General features: G+C 39.6%; 1 protein-coding gene across 1 annotated transcript in view; it reads right to left on the bottom strand.

Annotated features, from left to right (window-relative positions):
• The window catches only part of Nckap1 (NCK associated protein 1), a 79,303-nt gene that overhangs the window by 3,768 nt on the left and 48,458 nt on the right, over window positions 1-27,077 (bottom strand). Inside the window, exons 17-29 of the mRNA XM_038336072.2 lie at window positions 26,804-26,936; window positions 23,636-23,755; window positions 17,301-17,440; window positions 15,865-15,996; window positions 14,097-14,315; window positions 13,350-13,480; window positions 13,071-13,168; window positions 11,536-11,629; window positions 6,836-6,918; window positions 6,436-6,516; window positions 3,995-4,088; window positions 2,078-2,194; window positions 1,301-1,410 (exon numbers count right to left, since the gene is read on the bottom strand). Of these exons, the coding sequence (XP_038192000.1) occupies window positions 1,301-1,410; window positions 2,078-2,194; window positions 3,995-4,088; window positions 6,436-6,516; window positions 6,836-6,918; window positions 11,536-11,629; window positions 13,071-13,168; window positions 13,350-13,480; window positions 14,097-14,315; window positions 15,865-15,996; window positions 17,301-17,440; window positions 23,636-23,755; window positions 26,804-26,936 (1,552 nt within the window). The remainder of the gene's footprint in view (window positions 1-1,300; window positions 1,411-2,077; window positions 2,195-3,994; window positions 4,089-6,435; window positions 6,517-6,835; window positions 6,919-11,535; window positions 11,630-13,070; window positions 13,169-13,349; window positions 13,481-14,096; window positions 14,316-15,864; window positions 15,997-17,300; window positions 17,441-23,635; window positions 23,756-26,803; window positions 26,937-27,077) is intronic.

Here is a 27,077-nt window from a genome sequence, read left to right as displayed (position 1 = left end):
GCATATCTTATTAATAAGAGGGAAATTTACTGTGTATTTTTTAGGCCTTAAATAAGAAAACAATTTCATACTTGGTTTTAATACATAGTAATTGCAAGCAAGGACATTAACCCAGAACAAAATACATCAAATAAAAGAAAAACAACTGAACTGTAGTACTATTTTCAAACTTTAGTTTTCTCCTTAAGTTTATATAATTTAAAAGCTAAGAGGATTTCCAACAAAGAAAAAATTCAAATATTCTAGAATTCTTTGCTTGATCTCTTTTCTTTAAGCAAAGTATGAAAAAGATATGTTGATTGAGAAAAAAATTACATTAAACTGTGTCTGACTGACAGATTTAACATTACTCTCTTTTGGTAGCAAGTCACATTTTTATGATTTTATTTATTTTTGTTTACGTGTGTACATATATGTCTGTGTGAGTTTGTATATAAGTGGGCATCAGACCCCACGACCTGGAGTGAAGAGGCAGTTGTGAAGTCTGATGTGGTCACTAGGAACTGAACTCGGTTCCTCTGAAAGAGCAGTAAGCGTCCTTCACCACTGACCCATCTCTCCAGCCCTGTAAATCATATTTTTTTTTCTGAGTTTGTACTCATTAACAGCACTTCTTCAACTAAGTGGAAGTGAGAAAAAACACCTTTTATTTTCCTTTTCCATGTGAGTGCCTGAATACGCCACGTATGTGCCAGGGCCAAGCTGGCCAGACGTTCAGATCCCCTGAAACTAGAGTCAGAGAAGGTGAGCTGCACAATGTAGGCCTGGGAGCTGGGAAGCGAATAATCTTAACTAATGGACCACTTCTTGGGCCCTGGTGTTTCGTACATCCTTCAGCCCGGCTGCCTGGCCTGGGACTTGTACCCTACCCGTTAGTCAGGTGCAGGCTTTCTTTCCAACCCAGCTCTCAAGCAGTGTTTCTACTGTGGAGTTTGCCACCTTTTGTGATCTTTAACTAAACGGAAATAAGTAAATTCTATCTTTTAAAGGACACATGATCTCTCTTTGCTTCCATTTTTCTTTAAACGGGAAAAAAAAAACCTTTCAAATGTGAAGAAAATCCCTTGTCCAAACATTAGTTTAAGCAAAAAGGCCATATGGCAGAGAAGGAGACATTTAAGCAGAGGGGAAAACAATGATAAACTTGATGTAACGTTTTCTCTTCCAAAAGCAAAAACATTAAAATGTAAGTGAGGTTTATATAGTTAATAAACTGAGAACAAAAATATCAATGGAAAGCATTAAATGAAATGTTAAAGCTTGTAAAATGTCATGAGTCGTGATATTTGAATAGACATACCGCCAGGAATTCTTTAAGTCGGTCTTCAATACTTCCCTTGTGAATTGTAAACAAAGCTGCAGCGATCTGGTTGATGGCTTTGGCCAAACAATGTATATTGTTGCAGTGCCCTGAGAAAGTACAAACAGTAGTGTGCAGTTTGTGTGACTTCAAAATTTTGTGACACATTGACTCGCAGGCTACACAAACAGCAGGATGACTAAGTTAGGGTGCAACGTGAGTTACTCTTTTCCTGTTATGAGCTGAGTGTTTAGTATCACAGCAAATACAAGTAATGGTCAGGTCAGTATTTCATTAGCAGGCAAACCCTCTTGAAAGATGTGATACTTGTGAAAGATATACACCTTGTGGTAAAGGCTAAGCTGCTTAGACATGACGTCTCTTTAGAGCATGACGTCTCTTTAGAGCATGACATCTCTTTAGAGCATGACGTCTCTTTAGAGCATGACGTCTCTTTAGAGCATGACGTGTCTTTAGAGCATGATGTCTCTTTAGAGCATGACGTCTCTCATGATGTCTCTTTAAAGCATGACGTCGTCTCTAATGACATCTCTTTAGAGCATGTACCCATCCTTTGCTGTACTTTCGAGCTGACCTATACCTTTTATATTTCAGAGAACTACAGCTTCAAAACAGAAACAGATGCCCATTGCAAAGCTATTATGTGGCAGAACTGAATCTATATCTTATCAGAAAAGAACACAAATTACCCAAAGCAAAAAGCATCTCTGACATTAAAAGCAATGATGTCAGTTTCCGCACACGTTTAAGAGGTACCTTCTATAGCAGGGCTGTACTGCGACATCACATTACTGGCCAGTGTAGGCAAGGAGACTGCTACAAAGACCATCAGGAGGCAAGCAATCTTATATTCTTCTTCTGGACTAATGTTCTCTAAATGAGGAATTAAAAAAAAAATATCAAGCTTTTCTTCAACATTATTTAAAATTAATAATCTAACCTAGAAAAAATAATGGTAAAATTTTTAATCAAAACTTTCTAATTGAAAACTGATGAAAAATTATGAGGACACCATATATACTGCTATTTATAATTTTTTTTACATCTCACAATCTGAAAACTCACTGAAAGAAAAAATCCCTTCCTTTCCCTAAGACAGCTATGAAAATCATTTAAATATTGCTTAAAGGATACCAATATTGAAAAGGGGATAGCATTACCTATTTCTCCATCCTAGAAAACAAAAGGAAGCAGTTATGAATGAGAGTATCTAGCACGCTCTATAGCTGTAAGACGTTTTCTAAAATATTTTCTAAAATACTATTACCTTTACAAAAATATTTATGGCATTTAAGTTGTTCTGTATTGCACCTGATTTCTTACCTGATACCTGGGAACTTTTAGGTACCCTTCAGTTTGCAATTTTATATAACTATGGATTGATTATAGGAAAAAAACCCACATAATATTTTAAAATTTTGGTTGATCATAAAAAAGCAATAATATATTATTTGAATGATGAAAACAAAGTGTAACTAATAACAAAACTAATAAGCGCAAAGATTATGCTTTGGCTCAAAAGAACTGTAAAGGGGGCTGGAGAAGGCTCAGTGGCTAAGAGCACTTGTTGCTCTTGCAGAGCTTGGGCTCAGTTCCCAGCATCCACACAGTTGCTCACAACCATCTGGAACTCCAGTTAGAAGGGCTCATGCTCTCTTCTTCACTCCCTGGGCACTAGGCATGCACATGGTGCAGAAACACAAGTGTAGACAAAACACTTGCACACATAAAATAAATAAAAAATCTAAAAATAAAATAAAATCAATAGTAGAAGGGCATTCCAATACAAACAAAACAGATCCTACTTACACTGTAGACAAACACAGAATTATGTATAACAGTTTGTACTATGTTTCAAAGGACTGGCCTTAAAATTTCTAAACGGTCACGGTTTTTTATGGTACCTTTTATGGTCAAGGTACCTTTTTTATGGTACATATCTATTATAATTAAAACGGGAGACCATTTCTAGTTACCAATTTCCTTGGTATCCTAAGGACAGTCTTCCACAAGCACACGAGCATACAAATGTTCTCAACTTCTCCATCTCAGAAAGCCCTTTCACAACCTGGGGCATAGCTTAGGAGTAGAATGTGCAGGGCCTACCTGTGATTCCCGAAGCAAAAACGAAGCCTTGATTTTTCTTCTGCCTCTAGCTATTGTAACTTTATGTCCTCTTCCCGATAGAGTTGTCTCACACTTAGTGTCTGCAGCCCCTCTGTCTTGCTCATCTGCGAGCTGTTGCACTGGTGCTGCACTGACACCAATGCTGCGCAGCTGATGACCCCCCTCCACCTTCTGAGGAGCTTCCCCCCAGCTTTGGTCAGCATTTCTTTCTGACTCCACTGGTCCTTCCACCTCAGCCTACAGTTCACGGTTCTTCCTCCTCCCTGAGACATGAAGGTTGAACTGGTGTTCTCCTTGGCACTGACGAAATCTATCTACACGAAATGGCTTTACAGCCTCATCTGGTAGTATGGCTCAGACAGTATATATGAAATGCTACAGAAAACTCCAAAAAACAAGGTGTATTGTCTTTTCTATCTTGATATCTTCCAACTTAAAAAAAATTAAAGCTTAATACAAATGCAAAGATAAGCCCCACAAGCACAGCTAGGCTGCCCAGCAATTTTAGCAGGAGCACTGCACATCCGCTAATCTGCATGCGTCTACCTGACTTCTGTGAGGAAAGAGCCACGACTAGGGCAGGGTCGATCTCACACGGTAACCCAGCAGCTGATGACAGCTCATACACATTCATCGCAACCTGATGGAACACAAGAGGTACAAGGAGATCACCATTTTAACAAATGATTTTAATATCTGAGAAAGTTCACTTGAGCAAGAAAGCATTTATCATTTAAATAAGTCTGCCTACAAATATATTAGCAACTTGGCTGAAGCAGGGATGGCAGGGTAGGTGACCCACACTGGACAAAGATCTAACACTATTCCTTATAGCTTCCCACTGTGCAAACAAAATTTGTAGCCCCTCTGCTACAGAATCATTCTAAAGTTACTATTTGTCTTGGAAACACGAGTGTAAAATAGTAAGTCAAAAGAAATGAATAAACGAAGCCAGTTGTAGTGGCTCACACCTGGGCTATCAGCACTTCAGGGTTCAAGGCCAGTCTGGGTACAAAATGAGTTCCCGATCATCCTGGGCTACAGTAAAAGCCAAGAGGTGAACGAACAAATAAAAGCGAGCTAACATTACTGAATCTATGCTTAAGTCCACAGTTATTTAATGGAAAACTTTAGGGATTTAATGCTTAATCAATTACAGAAAAATTTAAAAATCACTACTTTAAAAATCTGATAAAGCAATTTCTAGTAAGTAATTTTCTACAGCATACATGCACGGATAGGCTGATAGTTTAGTTAAAAACTAAGTACATAATTCGTTATCTTTGATACTATAGTTAATAAACCTTAGGCAGATGGAAACAACCATGTACTAAATTCCAGACACACACACACACACACACACACACACACACACTCCTCACCACACATATAAATTCAAAATGTATTAAGGACATAGCATAAAAGCTAAAATTTTGGGAGAAAATACACACATAACTGTTGATGGCCTTTGTCAAGACATTGTTTGTCTGTTTGCAAAACTACAAACAAAAGAAAAAACGGGTAAGCCATACTACACTGAAATTAAAGCTCTCGTGATTCTTGGATACCATCAAGCAACTGCCAAGAGTTCAGGGGGAAATGTGCAGATGGTGACTCTACGGAGGACAATGACGTGGGCAGTGGTGACTCAGCAGGAAAAGGCACTTGCAGAAACCTGGCAACTGGAGACCAACCACTAGCGCCAGGCAAAGGTGGAAAGAGAGGGCCAACTCAGCACACACGGATGACAACATGGTTTAAAACCGGGCTTGGGATCCAAATAAACCATTCTCTAAAGAAGCCATACAGAGATATCGACAGATGTGTGGCATCCTCTTAAATGAAGGAAATGCAAACCAAAAGTGTGACATCACTGTGCACCAACTAAATGGCTCTTATTAAGGAGACAAGGACTGGATATAGAAAACCCTGGCACCTTCATTCAGTGTTGATAGTAATATAAAACATGGTGCAGTCTGGTGGTTCCTCAAAACTAAACACAATTTCTACAGAACCTGGCAATTCCATTCCTTATATAACAGAACAAAAATATCAACATAGGGGCCAGGCGGTGGTGGCGCACGCCTTTAATCCCAGCACTCGGGAGGCAGAGGCAGGCGGATCTCTGAGTTCGAGACCAGCCTGGTCTACAAGAGCTAGCTCCAGGACAGGCTCTAGAAACTACAGGGAAACCCTGTCTCGAAAAACCAAAAAAAAAAAAAAAAAAAAAAAAAACAACATAGATAAACAAAGTAGCATTATTTACAACATCAAAGAAGTAAAAACAACCCCTATCTCCAAAGATGGCTGAATAAAAAAACTATGGCATATTAATACAATGGAACACTAAACAGAGTGCTAACACATGCTGTAACAAGAAAACATGCTAAGTTAAGGACGTCTGAGTCAAGAGTGAGTATCTTCTGTACGATTTACAGCATACTCAAAACAGGCAGTCTGCAGTCAGCAACACAGCCATCTAGGACGGGGGGTGGGGGGAAAGTGCCTGCTATGGGTACAGATGCTCTTTGGGGATGATAAAAATATTCTGAACCTGACTAAAAACTGTGACATCACAACTCAAAACCACTGAACCACACTGAGAAAAAAATCTTTTAGCATTGGGGAATCTAGAAATGGTTCTTAGTAATTACCCACTTTTAAAACTGACTAGGACTGAATTTAAAACAATTCATCTTTCTGCTTTATGATCATGGAAGAAAAAGCTGTCATATAAGGGGGGAAAATGATCAATTTTAAAATAAATTTTATGTCCTTTTAGTTGATCAAAGACTAACTTTCAAAATGCTTAGGAACTTTTTGGTGCCGAGAGCTTAGTGAAGCAATCGCATAGACATCAAGCTATTTTCAGGTTTGCTACATGTTTAATTTTGTTATTAATTTTCCATACCCCCCCCCCACCATGCCTCAGATCTCCCAGGTAACTTGAGCCTCGCACTATAAACTACAAACCACACAGGTTCTACCTTCATGTCAGTCTCCCTTGGGATGTGGTCCTTGAAGTCCTCAATGGAGCTCACGAGAAAAGGAACGTGGTAGGACAGGACCTAGGAGACGGCACAGACACGGGTCAGCACTCAGCAGCCTGCACACTATGAAAGGTGACCATCTGGAAAGTCAAGTTTGCACAAAGTATTTACCAACCTCACTGGACCTGTCTAAGAGGCATTCAGTGCTAAGATGAGTCTAGCTCAGAAGGGACACTTTAATGTAGGAATAGCTCAAAGAGTATAGCAACCTAATTTCAATACCAAACCAAAATGCACTTTATTTACCATCGCTACGCAAACTGCAATTTTACTCTTAATATTGCTGCTAATTTTAACTTTTGAAAAATAAAGAAATGATATGGAAATGATTTCTTACATCTCTCAGTGCTTCTTGTGCCAGTGAGCGGAAGGATAAAATAACACCGATTATCGTCATCCTTTTCAATACACTGTCAACAGCTAAATTACAAGGAAGGGGAGAAGAGAAGAAAAACAAATACATAAACTTCTTGACTTTGGAGAAAATTCTAAAAATCATAATATTTTAGTATTTCTGAAATAAATGCCAAAACTAGCTACAATTTGATTCGACACGTGTTTAAAGAGCTAAGCATACTGATAGTCGATATTTAAACTTTAAATTATTTATCAATTCACACCCATATATTAAAACTGTTCTTTTATATGTATTAGAAGGCTGACATTCATCGAGATCCTGAAATAATACGTAATCCCTCACAAACTTGGCAGAGGTAAGAGTAAGGCAAGAGCTGTGGAAAAAGGCCATTAGGATAGTAAGAAGTTAAACCCTCAGATAGTAACAGGAACTTTGAGTATTTTATTTGTTTTTAAATTTTTATTTTATTGCATTTTATGTGCATGGATGTTTTGCCTACATGTATGTGCTGGGCACCTGCAGAGCTTAGGAGTGGGCATCAGATCCCGGGACTAGAGCTACAAAGGGTAACTCTATGTTACCCATGTGGAAGCTGGGAGTAGCAGCCAGTGCTCTTAACCTCAGAGTTTTATCTCCCACTATTTTAATTATTTTTGGGAGAAAGGGCTTTCAAGAGAGGGTTTCTCTGTGTTCCTAATTGTCCTGGAACTCACTCTATAAACCCACCTGCCTCTCAAGTGCTGGGATTAAAGGTGTGTACCACTGCGGCCTGACTTCCTATTCTAAAAATTTAAATACTTTTTTCTTTTAAATGTGCATTTCTGTGAGTCTCTCTGTGTGATGTAAGTGTGTGGATGTCCAAGGCGTGCAGAGAAGGTGTCAGGTTCCCAGGAACTGGGAGCTGTGGTTACAGGCAGTTGTGTGCCACTGAGGAGAACCTGGAACCAAACTCCGGTCCTCTGCAAGAACAGCAAGTGCCTTTACCTGCTGAGCTATCTTTAGTCCATGGAGAAAGCGCCTAACTTGTGAGCAAAAGCGGAAAAATAGCTTATTGAGATAAGCAGGTCTATGAACATACCACCCTGAACATCTCTGATCTCGGAAGCTAAGCGGGGCCATCATGGTCAGAGCTGGAGGGGAGGGAGATTGTAGGCAGTGGACACAGAATTAAGTTAGGGAACCCATAATGATGAACGTGGGCGTGTGCATGTTGCTCAGAGAAAAACTCTTAAAATGATTACTATATACTTAATACTCACACTGTGCAAATAAAATAAGTGGGATTCCAAGGGAATATTTATTAAATATCTATACAAGGCAACAGACTATGTAACAACATAAATATAGAAAACAATCTGGGCTCAACACAACAATCTAAGTAGATAAGGGGCTGGAAAGAGGACTCAGGTGGTAAAGTGTGGGTTTGGATCCTGAGCACCCATGTAAAAGCTGAGCATGGTTGTGTACACATGTAATTCTAGTGTCATGGGATGGACACATGGATGGAGGATCCCTAGGGTGTACTGGCTAGACATCTTGAATGATTGGTGAGCTCCAGGCTGGGAAAACCTTGTCTCAAAAAAACATAATGTGGAGAAACAACTGAGGAGGACCTTGGGGCTCCGGCCATGGGTATCCATGAATACCACCCCCCCCACGTACACGTGCCTCTAAAATATGACTGCATTTATGTTAGAAAAAATTCAAATAAGCAAATTTCTAGAAAGAGGTTTACAGAAAATCACAGATGAGAGTTGAATAGCAGGAATCGAGGTGTTTTGTTTGGACATTCTAGAATTTAAACTCTCACTATGAATGTTCTATTAAGTAATATAAGTGAGAATATAAACTAAGTGTGATAAACGTAAACAGGTAACAAAATGACACAGCACATGGTAAGTTCCACAAAAATCAATCTATTCATCCTTTATCTGTCTAGAGTAAACTAGCGCCTGCTGCTGATGAAATGAAATCATGCAATTTAATGAAAGCAATGCAACAGAAAACTAGGGAAGTGTTTCTACCAGAAGGAGAAAATGAGTGTGTAGGGGGGAGAAGGGGGAGGACAAGAGATTTATCTGAGAAGTTCTCATCCTAGTTGGCATAAAGGAGGACTAGGAAGAAAATATATCCATGCCAAAATGCTAAATAAGGGGCTTGCTGCCAAGCCTGACAATTTGAGGTCAGCCTCCAGGACCTCCATGGTTGAAGGAGAGAAGCAACTCTGACCTCCACATACACAGCCTTACACGGTGCATACAGACACACACAGTCTTTTACAGGCACTTACAGACACACACAGCCTCACACGGGCACTTACAGACACACACAGATGCACTCTAAACGTAAAAGGAGAGAAGGTGTCACTAATCAGAATTTATGAAAGGGTAAATAAGAGAGATCTGGAGAGAGGCTGGGTTTCAGTGGCTGACACAGACTGGAAGGAAGCAGTGGGACACAGAGCTCCAAACTGCACGACTACTGTGGGAGAACTTCCAGCGAGGTCACCACCCTAAACAATGCTCTGCAGAGACAAGGAGGGTCAGACACTGTGACAGAAGGACAACAGCAAATGAAGTAGATACGTAAAGAACCACGGCAGAAGCTCGAACAGAACCATCTGGGATCAGAGAGACTGTCAGAAGACAGAAAGTCAGGACCAGGGACACGGTCAGATGGGCTCGAATGAGACAGAAGCCCCAAAGTAGAGCCACTGAACAGTGCCCGTCTCTGCAATAGAATGATTTGCTGATTCCAAATCAAACTTCTGGCTTTCTGGATATGGGGTGAAGGAAGATCAAGAAGGGGTCAAGGACAAGAGTATATTGGAAATATTTCACCCCAAAGAATAGTGATCTGCTCGAAGAGGCCTCTCTGAAGCACAGCTTTGCTTTTTCTAATAAAACACAAAATAGGCCTAATATATTTTATTTAAAGGCTAATTTTACAAATATGGGTCACAAAGACTCAGTTTAAATTTCAGTTTTAGTAAGTCCCAAAGTCTTATTATACAGAAAATTTAATCATGCAGAATATTGATATGTGACAGTAAATTTTATTTTAAAAGTCTGCAAACTCTCTTGGGAACTTTAACAAGTTCCATTTTGTTTCATCTGCACGGGTAGAGTTAAGGACCAGGGTATTAAACAGCTCAGTGTATTAATTGCTTCAAATGACAAGGTCTAATAAAAAAATGGCTTATTACTAGGAAAGTTAAGTACAGTAAGGGTGGTAGGGTGGCCATGGTCAGCTGACTCTAAAAACTGAGAGAAACAAAAACAAAGAAGGAGAATAAAGAAAGAACAGAGATAGCAAAATAATAATAAAGATTAAAAGTTAAAAATTTCTCACTTATTTCTACTTTTCCCCTGTAAGTCTATCAAGCTGATCTTTTTTCTTTTTCAAACAACCACAGGATAAATTCATCTTCACTCCCCACCCCCGGCCACTCCCGGTGCACAGTTCTATGAAATTATCATGTATTTGTTACAACATCACTTCTAAACATCCTATAGCTTCCTGTCTAAGTTCTGGCAATTACTGCCGTGTTCTACAAGACCATCTTTAGTGTTCTGTAGCAAATGAAAATTTTAACTAACTGAGGTTTTTAAAAGCAGAAGTAGGCAAAAAAAAAAAGTGATTCTCTAAGCATTTGAAAGGAAAATGTCAGATGTTAGGTATCAAATGCATGCTCCAATTGTTTCAGACACACGGGTGTTCAGAACAGGAGCCACAGCTTGCCTGTGTTAAGGATGCACACTACCACTGAGCCCCACCCTACCGGAACCTGGGATTTTGGGTGGGATTTCTGGAGAGTAATAAACTCACTCTCCCTTTATCAAATACAAATAAATTTTATTCTGTATTCTTTAAGTTTTCAGTGCTGAGATAATCTTTACCATTCTAAGTAAAGCATAACTGCCCCACCAATTTCAAGAAAATATTTAAAGAAAATATTAAGCTGTAAATGACAGGCTCTGGGGTTTAGTGCAATAGAATACTAATTAGCAAAAAAAAAAAAAAGGAACGAAGTTTTCACTCAGCGGATGACACAGACAGGAGTCGTCTGTGACAGGAAGGGCTGCGCGAGGCGGGGCGCTGAGACGACAGGACTGCCGCATGGCCACAGCTGCAGGCACGGTCAGCGGGCACCACAGCCGTTGCTGTGTCTGCACATTTCAGGGAAGCTGACTTTAGGAGGTTACAGACTCGGAAGTTAATTATCCTTTAGTCTAATGAATGTAGACTTAATGTATTAAATCTAATAGGTTCAAGAACTTATTAATAGCAATGTTTGCTAATAATCAACACATACTAAAAATACATTCTGAAGTAAAGCCAGTATAGTGGTTCACCTCCTTAAATCCCAACAACTCAGAAAGCAGAGACAGGCAGACCTTTGTGAGTTAAAGCCAGCCTAGGTTAAGACTCTGTTTCTCCCTGCCCCTCCCAAAAAAACCAAATAACCAAAAAACAAGACCAAAAATAAACAAAAAACTGAAAAACTGAAGTAGATATACAGTGAAAAGTTCCATTGACTGCAATTTTTTTCTTGTTCTCTTCATATGCTAATGAACACTTTGCATAATTTGCTGCTTGCATTATGTTACAAATTTTGGCTAAAAATATTGTATATTATATCTTTCAAATGTTTATTAAAAGGACCACAAATTACTCACATGATAATCTTTTAAAGAGTGCAGCCATCTGGTCTGGCTTGTCAAAGCTGGTCCTCATTTGTGTTAGCACATCAACGTTCTCCACCACAAGTTTCTAAAAAGCAAGAGGAAGACCAAGTCAGGCACAGAGCCTTGTGTTAATGACTTAAGAACTTGCTTGTGAGTTACAACTGGAAAATAAAAAAACAAAATTCATGAAGTCCAGATGTTCTGTGCGATACAATTTTGTTTTAATGAAAGAATCTCAATATTGTTCACATAAGATTAATGTTTTCCAATTCAAGAAGGGGTCAGGAAATTCAGCAGAGGTGAGTAGCAAGAATAAGGACCATCATATGCTTCGATGCAAAGCAGCCTTTTAAAACATATCTTTTATAGTCTGTTAAATTCCAAAAGTTTTAGTGACCCAAATTCAAATTCTCTCAAGATCTACAGCCACTACACACACACACACACATATACATATCTAAGTACTTATTTAATATAGTTCATCTTAGCACTGACACATTCTTAAATGATAAAAATGGTCATTTAAAATGTGGCTGCCTTTAATAGCGTTTTTTAAACACTATACACCCTAAAGACATCTTTTACCCAGCTTAAAGGATTTAAGAAAAAAAAAAAAACACACTGAGCTAGGTGTGCTGGCTAGTTTAATGTCAACTTGACACAAGCTAGGGTCATCTGAAAGGAGAGAACCTCAATTTAGAAAATGTCTCCATAACATCAGACTGTACAGAAATTTCTTAATTAGCAATAGATGGAGGAGGACCCAGCCAACTGCAGGTTGTGGCCCTGGGTTCTATAAGAAAACAGGCTGAGCAAGGCATGGAGAACAAGTAAGAAAGCAGCACTCCTCCATGGAGTGCGCATCAGCTCCTCCCTCCAGGTTCCTGCCCTAGCACCAGGTATGTGGCTAGTGGTAGAGCATTTGCCTAGCATGTGAGAGGCCCTGCATTCAATCTCTAACATGCCCAATAATTTAATAATGTTCATGCAAAAATCTGTGGACAGGTGGAAAGCAATACACTCAAATGATACATTAGAACATAACCAAATAGAAGTAGCATCTGCACCAGAACTAAGGCTTTAGTTAAGAACACTGAGAAACCTAAACTCAGTCCCTTTTGCAACATAATTCACCTTTTAGGCCTCTTGCTTTCTCACCTATGACTATGCCAAGATACCACTTAGAGCCTCTTAAGTGTTTTAGTTTTATTTACATGTTGGTAGTTTCACATCAAGTTAATTTAAAATTCTACATTTTCTCACATTCTTACAATGTTTCACAAGAGTTACTGTCTAAGGGGTGAATTAAAGGCACGCCTGGCAACCTACATTTAAGACTACCAGCTATTTGGGAGGCTGGTGCGGGATGTCTGAAGTTGACTAAGACCCTGTTCCAAACTGAAAAGTGAGAAAAGGGCTCCAGATGTCCTCAGTGGTAGAGCACTTGCCAACTCACATGAGGTTGGAGGTTCAAAGCCCAACACTGCAAACAAGGACAGCAAGGTGGGTTCCTAAGGACTGTGTACCTTAAGTTCAGCAACTTGTGATGAAATATGCCACATCAGACTCTCACTCAGGAACTTCATCCCATATGGGCCTAGGAGCTCTGATAATGATCTCATTTCTGAAAGGAAATGAATTAATTTCAGTTTCTTGACAGAGCAAATATCTTGAGAAACAATGACATACTGTATATGACATACAACCTCATCTTACAAACTAAATATTAGTAGCCAAAACAAACAAGTCAGATCAAGTTATCATGTAAAACAATCGAGTTGTCTTCATTAGTATGTAATATTCACCTGATATGTCAGAATACTCCTCTGCATTGAATGTTAATTCATTCTCTGTGGGTAAATTCACAAATGCTTTCATTGCAGGGAAGTAAGCTATATGGCCATTGCTGACTTGTCTTAGTAAAGTCTCCAAGTACCTAAAGAGAAAAGTAAATTTATAACCACAAGAAAAAAACCCTACATTTTGGAATAAAGTACCAACAACTAATCAAATTTACATTTTTTTTTTGGTAAGGGCTAGAAAAGAAAATCTTTTAATTCCTACTATTGTCTCCACTCTACTATCGCAGGGAAAGACCTACCAGAACAGGTAAATGAAGTGGAAGGCTTACTTGGTCGCCGTCAGCCTCTTTCCTCATGCTCTCAACACCCAGTTTTTCCCAAAACAAATTTTTGAATAAAAAATATCTGTTCAAAAATGTATTACAGTATACATTTGTATACATACAGTATACATATGTAAGTTTCAAGTCAACTGTTAAATGAGAACATGACCCTAGAGAGATGGCTCAGACGGTAAGAACACTGGCTATTCTTCCAGAGGGCCCCCGTTTGCTTCACAGCACCCCCGTGCTAGTTCATAACCGGCTGTGACTCCAGTTTCAGGGGCTCAGATGCTCTCCCCTATCCTCTGAGGGCACCAGTCACACATATATTCATATATAAGCACTTAACCATAAGATTACTTTTCCTAAGGAGTTTATTATAAAACAAAACTCTCAATCATTCAAAATTTCTAAATGTGTTCCTTACCAATTTGTATATAGACTGGTAATGGTTGGTTCTCCATGGCTGTCTAAGTGTTGTGTTTGCTGAAGAAGAACATTATTAAATACTCTGGTGATATCGATCTGTACATAGTTCTCTATGGACTGGAGTACAGTCATATATGCTCTTACACTTGTTAGAAGTTCAGATGGTTTTGCAATTTCCTGTGTAGCTTGATTATACATAGTCATTCCAACAATTGATCTGAGGATAATAAAAGAGGTAAGAATTTCCCACTTATGAAAACAATCTACTCAATCTGCTAATATCAAATATGCAATAAAATTAATTTTGAAAGATTTATAAAGCCATGAAATTACTACTGTCATTATCTTAATTACCTGAAAATGATGAACTAGGAATACAAATGATTAAAAAACATTCTGAGAATGTAAATTAATGATAATGGTAAAACATAAAAAGGACTTTAAAAACTGCATTAATACAGCAAGGATGATGAGCTATTTAACCGATAACTTAATCTGCAGGACACTGCTGCTTGATGCTTTTTGTATTTTATGGGCATAAACTACAACTCCAGTGTTTAATTACATGACTATGTAGTTGCCATCACTAACATTTCATGAAATAAACTAAGGTCAACTAAAAAAAAAGTTATTGTTTGGAGGTGATCTGTCTAGAGCAAAGAAAGTTTCCAAACACTACAAAGATATGTACATATGCAGCTACAGAAACTGTCTAATTAAGCACCTATGAAGGCACACATCCTGCATCTAAGGCTGACAACACGAAGGATCACTTATCCATAAACGTCTGCTGACTTAATGTTGATTTTCAACAAACTGCATGATAGTTAAAACAGGATGACAATGAAACAGCACATTACAACTCACTTTATTTCCCTTGTATAGATAAGGTAAAAAGGAACACAAATTTAAAAATACTTCTTTTGGTAGCTTGAATGTAACTGGCCCCATACGCTCACAGGGAGTGACACTGTTAAGAAGGGTAGGTCTTGTTGGAGCAGGTGGCCTTGTAGGGTGAAGTATGTCACTGTGGAAGTGGGCTTTGAGGTCTCACATATGCTAGGTCGTGCCCAAAGAGACAGACCACTCTCTTGTTGCCTGTGGATAAAGATCTAGAACTCTCAGCTCCTCCTCCAGCACCACGTCTGCCTGCATGCCACCATGTCACACACCATGATGTTTAACCAAACCTCTAAGATTGCTAGCAATCCCAGGGAAATGTCTTCCTTCATAAGAGTTGCTCTGGCCATGGTATCTTCACAGCAATAGGAACCCTAAGACACTTCTCTAACTGATCTTTTTCTGCATTAGTCCCTCCTAATCCCCTAAATATTTTTAATTTAAATTAGTTATTTACATAGGTGTGTGTGTATGCTCATTCATGCCATGCTGCACATGCGGCGGTTAGCGCACAAGGCTGAAAAGTCTTTTCTCTTTCTGTCTAGTGTCTGCTTGCTCAGCAGCAAGCACCATACCTACTGAGCCATTTGCCATCCAAAAGCCTGAAGACAGGTCAGCAAATCACCTACTGTTTGCGTAGGACAGCTAAACCTCAGGAGACACTGGCTGATGTTCACAGTGTCAGTAATCAGTGGTAAGTATGGGACAGGAACCTGCTGCTCAGGAAATCTCAGTTCACTGCTGTACACAGCTCTCAGTCCATTGCTATTTGTACTGCAGTTCGACTCGCTTGTCTGGTAAAGGTCATGTCTGATGGGTACCAGATAATGAACACGGTAGCGCCAGCAGTCCGTGCACTCTCTTACTTAGTAAAGCGTATCTCCAGGTGAGAGGTTAAGTACTCGCGCGGCGTGAAGGTGTGCTCCCACACTACCATGTTCGGAACATAATTTATGGAGAAGCATAACTCCGAAAGTGCAGTGTGCAACTTATCAAGGCTAAAAAACAGTAAAAAAAATAATAATTAAAATGATACTTCATCATAAACAATTCCAAATCAGTTTCATAAAAATAGCAAGACTTATAGAGAATTCTGCAGAATTTGATTTCTCTATTTATTCTTAAACCGATAGCCCAAAATGTTTAACTCATCGGGCATTTTTTAAAATCATGTTACTTTACATGCGGCTAACAATGAATACACTGAGCGACCACAGGAAGAGGTGCTTATTCTGTGCTCAACATCATAACCTCCTCATGATGGTGCTGCTCTGTTACCTCCCTCTGAGAAAGGAGCAGTGTTTATAAAGTGGCAATGGCTTGTTCATCTTAGGAACAAGTAGAACATTTTAACAAAAAACATTCACCCAATTACAGACCACTTATGCTTTCCTTCCCAACAATAAAAAACTTAACAAATCTCCCAGAGTGTTTTCAAATAATGGTATCAAATACATTCTAATGTATCACTAAATGCTACAAGTCTCACTTATCTGACCTAAGTTAAGAATTAAGATTGTTTATATTGCTCCTCAGAAAGCTTGAGACAGATTCTTGACCTTTCGCGTTTAGTACATAAAGACAAATACCATCTATTATATGTCAGTTTAATAATGACCGTCATCATGACAGATTAAGAGTCACCTAGAGAATAAACCCATGGAGGTATCTGTGAGTAGCTTCTAGATTGGGTCAACAGGGGTGGGAGGACCTATGCTAACTGTGAACAGTGTCGTTCCTTGGGCTGGGGCCCCTGGAGAAAAAAAGTCAAAAGCAAGCTGAGTACCAAGCATTTCTCTCTCTGCTTCCTAGCTGCAGAAACAATGTGAGTAGGGCCTCCAGCTCCTGCCTCTGTTCCTCCTCTACAAGCATGGATCGTACTCTCAAAGCATAAGCCACAATAACCCTTTCCTTCTGAAATGGTTTCTTCTGGGTTTCATGTCCGTTATGGCGAGAGTCATGCATCTTCAAAAATCTCCATTTTAGGCCAGGTAGTGGTGGCACACGCCTTTAATCCCAGCACTTAGGAGGCAGGTGGATCTCTGTGAGTCCGAGGCCACTCTGGTCTACAAAATGAGTTCCAGCACAGCCGGTGCTGTTACACAGAGAAACCCTGTCTCAAAAAAACAAAAACAAAAGAAAGGGGAAAAAAACATCTACATTTTAAAATAAAGTACTAGCAGCTTATCAAATTTACAATCTTTTTGGTGTAATCTATTTAATTCCTACCACAGTCTCTCTCTGCTCTACTATCGCAGGGAAAGACCTTACCAGAACAGACACAATAAAGAGGAAGGCTTACTTGGTTACCACCAGCCTGTTCTTCCTCATGCTCTCCACACCTGGCTTTTCCCTTTCAGGTTCCCCTTTCTTGCCAGTTTGTTTTTTTGACTTCTTATTCACTGCTTGACTGATGGTTTTGGCACAATGCTTAGGCAGCAACTGCAATGGGGGTAAGAATGACATTAACTTTTGCACCAATTTTCCAGAGTGTATTATCGAACCCAGGACACCTTAGCTGAGTCTGGACAAACAAGCAATAGGACAGAAATGTGGGGAGTATCCAACTCACACGACCTACAGAGCATGGAAGAAAGTAGAAACCTATTCAAGTATCAAGGTTTATTCAAGTTATTACTCAAAAGATAAGTAAAAACATACAAGGCAAGTACGGGGAGGGATACAACTATGTGAATGGCCTTTAAAAAAAAAGAACAATCTAGCTGGGCGGTGGTGGCGCACGCCTTTAATCCCAGTACTCAGGAGGCAGAGGCAGAGGCAGGCAGATCTCTGTGAGCTTGAGGCCAGCCTGGTCTACAAGAGCTAGTTCCAGGACAGGCTCCAAAGCCACAGAGAAACCCTGTGTGTCAGGACCAGGTGGGCACACTACGTAGTGCAGCATGAAGTGCAAAGTTGTGCAGCATGAAGTGCAAAGTTTCTGCAGTGGTTTTAGCTGTCAGAGGATCCCAACTGTTTGTCATAGCCAGAATCTGGAAACAACCTAAATGTCCCTCAACCAGAGAACAGATAAGGAAAATGTGGTACATTTACACAATGGAGTAAAAACAATGACATCTTTGTTACACAGCAGAAAAAAACAATGACATCTTTGCAGGAAAATAGATGGATCTAGAAAACATCATATTGAGTGATGTAATCCAGACCCAGAAAGACAAATACCATATTACTCACTCATAACTGGCTTTCAGACTTAAAGCAAAGGAAAACCAGCCTACAACTCACAGCCCCAGAGAACCTAGACAACAATGAGAACCCTAAGAGAGACATACATGGATTTAATCTACATGGGAAGTAGAAAAAGACAAGATCTCCTGAGTAAATTGGGAGCATGGAAACCATGGGAGAGGGTAGAAAAAGAGGGTAGAGGAAGGGAGTGGAAAAAAATATATAGCTCAATAAAAACAATAAAAAAAAACAATTAAAAAAACCTCATCATTGCAAAGTCCCTTCTGTGTGCTGTGGTTATCATTAATGAATAAAAAAAAAAAACTGCTTTGGACCTATAGCAAGGCAGAACTTAGGTAGGAAGAGAAAGCCAGGCTGTATGCTGGGAGGAAGAAGGGCAAAGTCAGAGAGACGCCATGGAGCAGGCACCAGAGACGGATGCAGGAACTTTAGCTGGTAAGCCACTGCCACGTGACGATACACAGACTAATGGAGTTCAATTAAGATGTAAGAGTTAGTCAATAAGAAGCTAGAGGTAATGAGACAAGCAGTGATTTAACTAATACAGTCCCTGTGTGATTATTTTGGGGGTCTGGGTGGCAGGGAAACAAACAAGCAACCCTTCCCCCAACAATCCCCTACTCTTGAGGGAGGGATACTTCCAGGGTGTTGAAGCAGAAAGGCTTCTCTGGACTCTCCTGCTATCAGCTTTGGACATGCAATGCAACCTCCATAGACTCCTCTTCACAGGACATGGTGAAGAGGCTTCTCATAGACTAACCCGGGGCAGCTTGCAGGAAGGAAAATGAAAACTCATCCCCAAAGAGGAGGGTGATACACTCCCACTCCACAGGGACAGAAGGTCCCATGCCTGGGTTCTTGCAGACCTATCCTACATATCTTTCACGTGGCTATCCATCTGTGGCCCTTGAAATATCCTTTATAAAGAACTCTAGATGTAATTAGTGTCCCCCACGTCTAGCAAGTCATGCTAGTAAGTTAAGTGAATCCAAGGAGAATGGCATGGACCCCAGCTTCCGGCCAGCCAGAAGTTCTAAGTACCCAGTTCATGATTGGAAGGGGTTAGTCTTGGGGACTAAGCCCCTCTCCCCAGTGGGCAGTGTTGGTGTGAGAAGAGGTGGGCAGTGTTGGTGGTGAGAAGACACCTACTTGGAAGACTGCTTCATGGAGGGGACAGACTCCTCATCTTCTAGAGCCAAAGAAATCTACTATGCTGGCTGTGGTGCGACAACACAAGAACGAAATATTTTTTCTCCAATTAAAAAAATAAAATGACCAAACAAAAAAAAAGTGTACAAGTTACCTCGATTTGGGAAATAAGCAGGCTAGCTAAAACATAAAACAATTATATTCTTATTTATTCTAAGGGGAAAACTCACAAAACAAGAACAAGAAGTCCAAGCTCAGCTGTGCTGCAAGGGAACCACAGAGAGAGAGCACCTGGGTGTGCACCTGTTTTTCTCTGGGCCCCAGCAAGCCACACCCTAACTTGGTCCCACCTCTTAAAAATAATTTGTTGGCCAAGATTCCCCATCAAAAGAGCGTCCCAAGAGTGAAGGTTTCACATTGCAACCAATCTTGAACACAGGGGCCATTTTGACAAGTGGAGCCACAGTATGAAAACAATACCTCCTAAGGCTAATTCTTACACTGAAGAAACAATTAAAACAAGAAAGCTAAACAAAGACTACCAGACAAGTTGTGGGGAAAGGGTATAAAATAAGACAAGAAGAATACCATTAAAAAAAGTCAGATTTGAGAAAGCTTTAGTTATTTAGGTATGAAACACAGAAGGAGGAAAAAGGTTTCTACCTAGTATAATGCTCACCCCACTGCTACAAAATTCAAGGAACAACTAGGGAATAATTTAGAGTGACGGATAGCATCAGGCAAAGAGAAATGAGACGGTGGGTGAGGGCTGTGCTGCACTGTACAGCAGGGCTGCCTTATACCATCTGTATGCTCAATGTGTGCCTACCCAGTTAACTGTCCTATAAATAAACATCAGATTTTAAAATTCTATTCAAAAGTGTAAAACATTTTCTGATTAGATGGTAAGATGATGAAAAATTTAGATATATCACAATAAATAAAATATCTTTAAAATGAGCTTCTCCTATTTCTTTTTTATATGTTTTAACATGGTTACGATAAACATTTAAATTACACATGTGGCTCACATATCTCTGCTGCACAGCGATGGCCTGAAAGCAATTTAGTCATAGATACATACAGTGACTAGCTACAGCCATGGAGACACATGAAGACAAATGTATGTTGTCAGGAGTACCTTCCTTCTAAACATGCTCTCTAACTGACAAAGAAACAAACTTTCAGAGCACAAACCCAAACCTATGAACAACATTGACCATAAAACCAGATCTCTAAACATCCAAACTACAACCCCAATAAACCTAGAGGGAATCGGAAGATCAGCGTCCATCCAGAAACAGTCAGGTAACAGGGAAACTGAGACCCTAAGAAAAGGGTCCCATGGCCTGAAGGACTTCAAGTCCCACCAGCTCTCAACACCAAGCTCTACCATCGGCAGGGCCCAGGCTGAGCAGACCTTCTGGGAATAGCACCGACCTGTACACGGTAGGAATTAGAGGTAAAAGAAGAAGACACAGGTGAATGGGGCACTGAACAGCAGTCAGCCCTGTCTGTTAATGTCAAGTGGGGACAGCAAAGTGGAGGAAAAGAAGAAAAACCATCTAGTCCCTAACCCCTTTTACAAATCCAGGATAATTAACTGCATGAAAAAATAAGCGAGAAATAATACATACTTTTAATTCCACACAGAGCTGATATGAGAAAAAAAAACAAAATTTCTAAAAGCTACTTCTATAGATAATCAAAGTACAAGAAAAAAACCAAACCCAAGATATAAAATTAAAGAAAAATAAATTCAAAAACAAACAAAAAACATTTCATAGTTGAATATCAGACTCTCAAAACATAAATTTTAAAAATACATTATATAATACCTTAAAGAGGATAATAATGAGAGATAATTAAAAAAAACCAACCAGGGCTCTATCCACGAGACTCTGAAAACATACAATCCTGCTATTGCCCTTTGGTTACCCAGAGATGGAAGGTATATTGCTGAAGCCACCATTTCAGAAACCACCCAGAGACCCCCGAGCTGGCACTAACCTGAAAGTCACCTCCCTAAAGACTACACCAGAAGGCATTATTCAAGCTTCCTAAGGAGGGCGACAGCCAACAGTCCTGCCCACCTATGGCACCTATGAACCACAGCACCAGGCAGCATGGAGAGACAGCCCTAAAGGTGTAGTAGTAGTGTACATGCCTTGCTGATAACCAACAGCTCAATAACTGAACTTAAGACCCATTCAACACGAGGGATACCCTCTCTAGTACTGGAAACCTAGCCAACCACTCAGTGCCAGTAAGTCATGGATACTGGAGGAGAACCTCTAACACTAATTACTAAGCCAGTGTAATCCCTAACAATGACCTATAAACATCTGTCCCACAGACAAGTGTACTCTTCATTCCTCATCAAGGAAATTTCTCTTTTCAACACATGAAGACCACTATAGACAACTATAACCAACCAAAATGCAGAGCTGTGGAGCCCAGTCCCAGTGGATATATCTACAAAACACTCCTGTACCTAAGACTCAGGGTATACTGCAAATGAGGGGGCAGAACGATTTAAGAGCCAGAGGATCAGGGAGTTTGCTCTAAGACTATATATATCTACGGTAACATCAGAAGTCACAGCCAAAAAGTCTCATAAACATGTCTGCTCAAATGTGAGCTGAACAAGGATGACACCAATAAACATGTCAAAGTGAACAGGAAGAAGTCCACCAGTCTTCAAAGAACCACAGGAAACTGAGCAGAGCTGGGAGGAGGAAAGAGTCATTTTCCCCCCCGGAGCGAGCACATCAACCAGCTGTCTGGTGCCGGTGTTGGAAGCCCTGAAAACATACATGCAGGTTAACATATGGACTGAGCAGGATATAGTTAGGAATATGTGAGTGTGTATGTATGTGTTTGCATGCAAAAACAATTAAAGAAAGAAGAGGCCATGAATTTAAAACCAAGCAAGGAGAGGCATATAGGAGAGCTTGAGGTAGGAAAGAGAACGGAGGGATATTGTAATTATATTAATCCCCAAAAGCTAAACAAAACAACCTTCCCAAAAGAATCAACAAAAGATTGTTGAAAACAGAAAATGAACTCTAGCAGTAAGTAAGCGCATACAGAAAAGCACCAAAGAGATGCACATGCAGTAGAACTGGAGCATGGAGCGTTCCCACAGAAGTACCAGTGACATCAGCAGAGCAGAGCGTGTAGTACTTAAAGCTTGATGTCACTTATCATCACCATAAGGTCAGTGCCAGGAACATATGCAAAAGAACTGTAAATTTCTGTCAGTAATTATATACCTGTGGCAAAAACATTCATATTATTACCATGGAACTACGGCTATAAAACAGGGGAGGCAGCAATGGAGTTTTATGGACTCCGAGTGCGGTGAGGATGACTGTCTATGAGGCCTAAAGAAGACCAGGAAGCACCCTAATGTTAGGACTGGGGCTTCATACGTCCACTGAAAGAAACTCAAAGAAACTGTCTAAGTAAAAATATATACAAGATGAAGTTGGTACTTTTAAATTAACTGTTTAGTTTTGCACTGGGGATTGGCCCTTTTACGCACTAGGCAAGTGGGGATGCACGCACTATCCCAGCAAGAAGGCTCTCAGGTACTCTACAGATTATCACTGGCCAAAGATGAGCCAAATTGTGCTACAGCATAGAAATATAGTGAATTAAAAAAAATTATCAAACGTGGTAAATTCCAGAAACCCACTTAGTATAAAATAATTTACTAGTCACCTAGGAAATAAAGGGAAACAGTCAAGTGTTTTGTTACTTTCCTTTACAGTTATACCACCAAGTAGAAGCAGTTGAGAAAATCTGTTTAAATATACCACAACTACTAAATGTAAATACAGTATGAAGGGTCTTAGATCTTCCCCAAAGCAATGTGCCTTACCCGCTCTGAGGAGTGGATCGGGAGTTGATGGGGGTTAGTTGGAGAGGAGGGGAGGGAGTTGGTTGAGTAGAATAAAAAAAAAGACAGTTTGTTTTTTTTAAATAAATGAAGAAAAAAAAGAGAACTGAAAGAACATTCTGCAGTCACAAAATAATGGAATCAAGTAATAAAATCACAAAAACCAAATCAAGTAGACAATACATGTCTCTTGAGAAAAGAACAGACATGGACAGCCTTTACATCTCTAATGAGGTCTATCAATGGAGTTCACAAGCAGAGGCAATAACTGGGCTTTCTGAGAGTCGGAATTATAAAAAGAAAAATAAATGAAAATCTAACAACTTGCTTTCTTGCCTTCACAAATTCCTATCTGTTGGAAAAACTTGAAGTATTACCTGGTCACTAAGAGTGCACTGTTCTGTGCAAATATCAGTGATGAGGTTTCGAGCTTGTTTGGCCATTTCATCCAAGAACATATTACACAGGGAAAGGCTGCGATCTCCAATATGGTGGCGCTGGCAGGCAGAGGATGGAAACAACACGTGTCACAAGAAAGTCACCAGAACAAAACACTTGAAATAAGTCCTATTCTACTGTAAGGGGTAGAAAAGCAAATATGCATTGCTTTCTTTACTATAGAATTAAACTATGATTCTGTGCGATTGCACGGTTCACATAAAATATGTATTTTATAGCAATATAACAAAATTATGACTAAAGATCACTATTTATGAAGTATAGACTATGTATTTAACCAGGCATAGTAGCACACATCTGTAACCCCGGCACTGGAGAAACTGAGGCAGAAGGATGGCAAGACTGACTGTCTCAGAAGGAAAGGTAATAAACTATGTATTTCATCACTCAGATTCACCAAGTTCTAAATCTAGAGATCGGTATCTAAAACTAAAGCACACGAGGTACATGAGCAGTTAGTATTCTAATCGTAATTCTTCAATATTTATATCTGATACATGAATTCTGAAATAGTTCTAATAATAAATAAGTCATAAATAAGAGCTCAAATAGATAAATAAAAGTATTAGAAATCAAGTTGGGAAAATAAATGAGACATTTAAAATTTCTGAAATTATCTCTTCACTTTCTACTTCCTGAGGATGGAGAAGGAAACATGCATTCTTTGAACACAGTAGTGGGAAATGATGTATTTTATCTCAGAATAGAATTAACACATCTGTATGTATACACACACACACACCACACACACATACATATATATATATATAAAATAGACAACCTACTTATCTCTACAGGAGTCTGCATTTGTTTAGTCTGGTAGATTGTAGCTGGAGGGATTTTGTTAAAAATAATTAGAGCTGCCGGGCTGCGGTGGCGCACACCTTTAATCCCAGTACTCGGGAGGCAGAGGCAGGCGGATCTCTGTGAGTTCGAGACCAGCCTGGTCTACAAGAGCTAGTTCCAGAGAAACCCTGTCTCGAAAAACCAAAAAAAGAAAAAAGAAAAAATTAGAGCTGGGTGGTGGTTGCAAATGCCTTTAATGCCAGCACAGCAGAGGCAGGTAGATCTTTGTGAGTTCAAAGCCAGGGTAATCTACAGAGAAAGTTTGAGTTCCAGGACAGCCAGGGCTATACAAAGAAACCTTGTCTTGAGAAAACTAAACAAAACAAAAGGAATTTCTGACTAAAATATTTAAAATAGCCCGTTCTAGGGAATGAGTTCCAGAACAGCCAGGAATACCCAAAGAAACTTTGTCTCAAAATAACAAAACAAACAACCAAACCAACCAAACAAAAGAACTAGAATGTTCAGTATATGAAGGCATAAATTCTCTACTATACATGAGATATTTTACAAAGAGAAATTAAGAAAAAATTTCCTTCTGTCTTCCATATTTATGTAACATACAGAAAGTCTGTATGTTGTCAAAATAATGGTACTCAACACACAAATATTTGACTCATAAAATAATCATTTCTGAATCTATCAACCTTAAATTTTATTTTAAGCGACCTATAAACTTTAATATGAATCCAAACAAAAGAGACTGTAGCCAAACATATTAAGTGCTGGTCAATTTGTATGTGACCGTGGGGGGACAGCGCAGGGGATTTTGCGGGGAGGGGAGACACTGCAGCTTGAACCCAGGACCAGGAACAGTTTAACTGGGTAAGCGCTCTACCAAAAAGCTACGTCTCCAACCTCCACTTGCCTTTTTTATTCTGAGACAGGCTCTCATTAAGTTGCCCATCCTGGCCTTAAGCATGCAATCCTCTTCCGGACTCAGCAGTGGGAGTACAAGCTTGGGCCATCAGGCTCGGCTGAGTCTTTCTTTCGGTTCCCAAAGAGCTTCCTGTGGCCTCAACTTTTCTCAAAGTGTTCTTCCCATGGCATACTCACAAGCTAGATATGCTACCCCAAGTTTCTTTTCAACATATCCTACAGCTCTAAGAAAAGAGAGTGAACACTAAGTTACACAGAGATACATTTTTCTCGCTTTCAATGTATAGTCTTGCCACACTTAGAAAATGATAATTCTTTTAAAGACTAGAGAAAAGATCTTTTCATTTTATTTCCTTACTGGCTGTCAAATATAAGTGCATCTATTAGATAAAATGTGATGTTTTATCTATGTATGGCTTTCTTTTACTCTGGGGATGAACCCAGGGCCTTGCAGACCCCCAGCAGGCACTCCACCACACTGCAGACCCCAGCAGGCACTCCACCACACTACAGACCCCCATCAGGCACTCCACCACACTGCTGACCCCAGCATTCCAACATCATGATCTTTGTGTATACTGGAGAAAGATTCAATTACTTCACCAACTTGATTTCTGTAGTAAGGATATTAAAATTCTACTCTTTTTAGCCAGTTAAAATATTCATTATAAGTACTATTTTCTGAGATGGTCTCTCTAGGTAGCTCAGGTTAGCCTTGAATATGCAATCTTCCTGCCACAGCCTCCTGAGTGCTGGGATTATCCCCACACCCTACTCTAAATTATTAACTACATCACCATGCAGCCTAACAGATGACTGAAACTTATTTTTCCAAGCTAAGCCTTTCCTTTTAATACCCAGTATATTTTTCACAGATACTTAAGGTTTCCGAAATTACTGATTAGCTCTCCTCAGGAGCTGTGTGTTTATATCTCCCTCAAAGTGTACAAACCTGGGTTCTACCTAACAAATCCATGATGCTAATGAGTCAGTAATGCATAAATTCAATTTTCAAGTCCTTTCAGTGTTAAGATGAAAAGTACATAAATTTAAATATTAAATCCAATAGTCAATTTACTGAATCTATAAACAGTAATACCAGCCGTATCAGTTATTTTAAAGGGCAAAAGACTGATACACATGCATGCCTATTCACCCACGTACATTCTTAGTTGCCATACCTCTATCATGCATCTTACTGACCGGTGTTTTATCATGGATTTATTCAAGTATTTCTCCGATCTACATAAAGAGGTTTAGGTGAGAACAAAACTTAAGTAACTGGGTCTTATTAAACATCTGGCTGGCTACCCATCTGATCCAGCTTTGTTGCAGAAAGCACAGCACTGCACTGAAGTTACCTCTTCGGGACACAACTCGTGTGTGCAGCTCATGAAGTGAGTGCAGAGGAGAGGGAAGGCTATGGAGTATCTTGACTGGGAGGGCAACTCCAAGCACTGCTGAAACATCTTCTCAAAAGCACGGCTGTAAAAACTGTTAGGAGAGACAGCGAAAGCATCAAACAGCAACACCACAGCTTACATGCAAACAAAAATGACACAGTGACAATGGCTGGTTAATTTAAACTCAAATGAATAAAGGCTACCAACTGATCACATTTATTCCTTTCAAAAT

Source organism: Arvicola amphibius, chromosome 7, assembly GCF_903992535.2.
Source record: "Arvicola amphibius chromosome 7, mArvAmp1.2, whole genome shotgun sequence".
Lineage (NCBI taxonomy): Eukaryota > Metazoa > Chordata > Mammalia > Rodentia > Cricetidae > Arvicola > Arvicola amphibius.
The sequence above is the reverse complement of the archived record's forward strand: the minus strand, read 5'-3'. Positions and strand labels throughout refer to the sequence as shown.